Raw genomic sequence first — 4,906 nt, forward strand, 5'->3', positions numbered from 1 at the left:
ATCGACTTGGGAGGAATCCAAGTCGGCGTTAATGATAACAAGATATGTGGAATTTGATCCAAGGTATTCATACCGGAGTCCTTTCGGAAGAGGCTTCAATTCGAGTGTCGGTGCACATTCCGGATTCCAATCGTTGGTTTCGGGGGTAGTTATGACGGTAAAGACAGAATCAGTTAATGGGTCGGAAGACATACCTGAATCGGTGGCGGCCAGAGGGAAAGCGTGCGGTGAAGTTGGACCAAGCAGGATGTCTGAGACTAAACACGATCGGGTGGTGTTTGTGGACACGATCGTGTCATATTGAGCTAAGAGAGCGACACGATCGTGTACCACGTCAGACACGATCGGGTCAGATTTTGGAAATCGTTCGGAAATTGAGGTACTGTCCACACGATCGTGTTGAAGCGGGGACACGATCGGGTCAGAATGCTGAAATCTGTCGGGTGCTGAAACACCGGCAACACGACCGTATGCCCTAGAGACGCGATCGGGTCATTTTGCTGAACTATTCTAGGAGTTGAAACACCAGTGACACGATCGTATGGAGGGTTAGACACGATCGTGTCGAGCTCGACATTCCCTAAAAATGCATCATGCTCTAAAATATGACCGTAGATCCACATCTGGTCAATGTCGGCGTAGATGCTATCCTGCGAAAGAAGATTTAATTCTAAAGGATCGTCACGATGTAATTGATGCATTACCTTTTTGGCTAGAGGTCCGAAGATATCAATGAGACAAGCAGATTCTGTAGACGACGGTTGCTTGAGGGTTTTGTCTAGAGTGAATTCTACCGTCTCGTCACCAATCTTCATGGTGAGTTGACCTGCTCAAACATGAATAACAGCATCGGCAGTATTAAGGAAATGACGACCTAGAATGATGGGTACCTTAGAATCTTCGTCCATGTCTAGAACCACGAAATCAACTGGGATGTAGAAATTTCTGACTTTCAAAGGGACGTCTTCAAGTATTCCAGCAGGGTACTTAACAGAGCGATCAACCAATTGGAGGGCCATCCGAGTGGGTTTGAGTTCACCCACGTTTCTGACGCTGGCGCCTAAATCACACAAAGCACGATCGATGTAAACGTTACTCAATGTACAAGGGATCGAGAAACTACCTGGGTCTGAGCGCTTGGGTGGTAACTCGTGTTGTATCAATGCACTGCACTCGACAGTGAAAGCCACGGTTTCTTTCTCGACGACCCTCTTCTTGGTCAGGATGTAAAATAGCTTCAGTAAAGGGCATGGTTACCTCGAGCTTCTTTAGCATCTCTGCGAACTTAGCGAATTGGCTGTCTTCATTGTGCTTCCTCAGGTGGGATGGAAATGGTACTGGTGGAGGCCTAGGAGGAGGAGGTACGTATGCTGGTTCGGGCTGTCCTGCGGACTAACATGATCATTCGAAACCTCGCTTTGCTCGATCATTGGGGAGTGTCGGCTGTCTACCTGTTTACCATTCCGCAAAGTGATGGCATTAATGTGTTCGCGAGGGTTAGTCTCAGGTTTACCTGGAAGGCCGCCAGACGGTCTTTGAGAATCTGCTGCCAACTGGGCAATCTGATTGTCTACGAGCTTAAAATGGGCATCAATGCTCGCGAATTGAGTGCAGAACTCTTGAGTCGTCTTTGCATGTTCCTGCATGAGTTGCTGAATAAGAGCATATGTATGTTGCAAAAGGTCACGATTACCAGAAGGCGTGGGATTGTTGTAGGCCTGCCCCGGAGCTCTGTAGTAGGAATTCTGATTAGGACCCCTGAATTGAAAAGCAAAACCGGGTGGAATCCTCTGATTCGGATTGTGAGATGCCCTCGGATTATTTGGTGTAGGATTCTCGATGTTGTTGGACTTGTAAGAGAGATTAGGATGATTCCTCCACCCTGGATTATATGAGTTCGTGTAGGTGTTGTTGTTCACGTAGTTGAGATCTTCGGTTCTCTCTTCCACTGCATACATGTCGAGATCATCTTGGGGGAGTGTAGGAGCATCTGTGGGGGAGTGTATCAATCACCATCTTCAGGCTGGGGTCGCCTTCTCTCTTTGGTATATCGCGAGAATATTCGCGAGGAACGTCTTCCTCTTGAGCCATCATCTCAATGTGTTGTTTCGATTCTATGAATGACTTATTTTGGATGCTGCCATCGCAGGAGGCGCGGATCAAAGTCTTGTTATCGTTGTGGAGCCCTCGGAAGAAAGTGTTGATCAGATAATTCTCTTCAAGTCCATGATGAGGGCATGATTTGTATCTTCTCCAAGCATCGTGTAAACTCTCCCTTTGATCCTGCTTAAACGAATGTATACCGGAGAGAGAGCTGCTTGAGTGCGATAGGTTGGAAAGAACTTAGACATGAACTGAACTTCCAATTGATCCCAAGTATGGATGGAATCAGGGGCTAAGTCGTATAGCCATTCCAGTGCAGCATCCATGAGAGTCTAGGAAAAAGCGAGTAGACGGAGGTCATCGTCCGTCACCCTGGCCTCTCTTTTGATCGAGCGACACATCATCTTGAAGCGCGTAAGATGTGCGTTCGGGTCTTCGTTTGGCCTACCCCGGAAGGAATTATTGCTAAGCATCTGAATGGTAGCCGGGTTAAGCTCAAAACGAGTCATATCGATGGTCGGCAGTCGTATACCGGCCATAAGCTCGGTGTGCTTCGGCGTGTTGTATTGAGCAAAAGTTGAGTCAACATTGCCTTCGGCTTCAGGGGGAAAAGCAAGATCTCGATCGTTCTCCATTTGCCTCTGTTGTCGACGGATGTGTGTAATGGTCCTTTCAAGTTCAGGATCAAAAGGCACTAGGTTTGATGTCCCAACACTTCTGGTCATGCACTAGGGAACCCTGCGCACAAACGAAAAAAACAACAGACAAACGAAGAAAACGTGAGAAATTACTTAAGAAAAAGAAAAACAAAAGATCAAGACTAGATAGGATCTAATCATGTTGCCTAAATTATCCTCGGCAACGGCGCCAAAAACTTGATGTCGTCAATCTAGGTGCAGAAATATGATCAAGTAATAATATTCCTAGACTCAACAATTAACCGCAAGTGTACGGATCGTGTGTAGTAGATAGGGTCGAACACATGGATGGACAAGTAAACAATTGAATCAAATCTAAATCCAGAGAAAATAATGTGGATGTGAGAAGGTAGCAAAGGAAACAATAAAAACTGTTATAAATTATGAATGATGAACACTGCAGGCTTCGGGATTGCTTTACATGCAAGGATCTTTCAAAAGATGCAAACGTAGTGGTTTATCTATCCAATCCAGGGAATTCAAGCTCTAAGATAGAGATCAACTCTTCCAAGTCTAATCTCACTATCCAGGTTTAATCCTACCAATCTCCCGATTTGATAGTCTAAAACTCTGGATGCATGAACGAACGCTATCATGATTCCTAGGCAAATACCCATCTCCCGATGTGATACCTGTTCTATTTATTGAATTAGTTCCAGGTTAAAATCTCATATGTCTATGTGAATTAAAACTCTAAGATCATTCAACCAAGTGGCCAACAAGATCAAACTCATTAAGAACAATTCAATAAACTGAATAGAATAAATAAATCCATAAGGTCTGGAAATAAAAACCAAAGATCCTTACATAGCAAATCCCTAACCTACAGCTATTGGACTACTCGCTAAACATCAAGACGACAGGGTTCATATCCATACAACAAAACATCGTAAAATAGAATAAGGAAGAAACTCTTAGTCGATTTCTCGGTTTCGTGATCTCCGTCTTCTACTCCTATCTCTTGCTTCCTGATAATCTCCCCCTTGTGTAAGCTCTCCCGTTCTCCTCTTGTCTGTGAAAGTCTGAATGAATCTTTTCTTGGGGGCTAACCCTAGTTAACTCCTTCTTTTCTGCCCAGATTTGGAAATATTCCTGGAAAGTCCCGTGAGTGACACGATCGTGTGGTTCCAGAGGACACGATCGTGTGAGGCTGTTGATTCCACCATCAGATTTTTCGCGACTTGACCCGATCGTGTGATGGCATGTGACACGATCGGGTGAGACTTCGAAACTTCTCTTGTCTGGCGAAATGACCCGATTGTGTGTTGGCATGTGACACGATCGGGTGGACTCTCGATCCGATGGTGGTCCTCTGGTTGATGAGACACGATCGTGTGAGTATAAATGACACGATCGTGTGTAACATTAAAGCTCGTTCTTTTCCGGGGTTTTTGTCCTTTTTTTCGCTCCTATTGCTCGTACCTGCAAATATATACTATCCAAGCGAAAATCAAGGCTAAACACGCAATTAAACATCTCTGATGATGTAGAGCTAAATAGATATGTCAGATGAATGCGTGTCGAAATCGTGTATATTGTGTGTTATCATAAACCAAACCCTAGATCGATATGATCGCATGCTAGGAACCCGTAGATTCCCCAACAGTTGTATCAGAGCCTGCTTGTTGTTGCACGATTTAATCGTTAAATTGCATGTAATCATTGAATCTATGCATGTTTAATGATATTTGTGATTGTTGAATGATGCATGTGTTGGGTTCCCTTCGGGTTCCTAGCATGCGATCTCATCGATCTAGGGTTTGGATTCTAGGTTTCACGCAGCGGAAGGAAAGATCTAAACCTAGCCAAATGTCACACAAAACCAATTGTGCAATAACCCGAACAATCGTGTATATCGTCGTGGAATTCGAATACTTACCTCGTTCTTTCAAGATCTGGAAGTATCAATCGATCCAGGGCCTGTTTTAATCACCAAGAGTTGAAAGCACAACCCCTCTACATGTATCCACACCGACGGGATGAATTCCAACACTTTGGAACGTATCTGCTAGGATTTGTGAAGAGAAAACCGATGTCCTTGACTTGGAATCGATATTCCAATCAATAGAACTCAAAATCAAGCTTCTCTAAGCTCTCATGAGTGT

General features: G+C 44.5%; 1 protein-coding gene across 1 annotated transcript in view; it reads right to left on the bottom strand.

The window, feature by feature from the left end:
* Positions 1–2,787: 2,787 nt before the first annotated feature.
* Positions 2,788–4,906, bottom strand: part of LOC104798657 — a 33,001-nt gene continuing 30,882 nt past the window's right edge. The window contains exon 5 of the mRNA XM_010520827.1: positions 2,788–2,841. Coding sequence (XP_010519129.1) covers positions 2,788–2,841 — 54 coding nt within the window. The remainder of the gene's footprint in view (positions 2,842–4,906) is intronic.

Source organism: Tarenaya hassleriana, unplaced genomic scaffold (assembly GCF_000463585.1).
Source record: "Tarenaya hassleriana unplaced genomic scaffold, ASM46358v1 Cleome55, whole genome shotgun sequence".
NCBI lineage: Eukaryota > Viridiplantae > Streptophyta > Magnoliopsida > Brassicales > Cleomaceae > Tarenaya > Tarenaya hassleriana.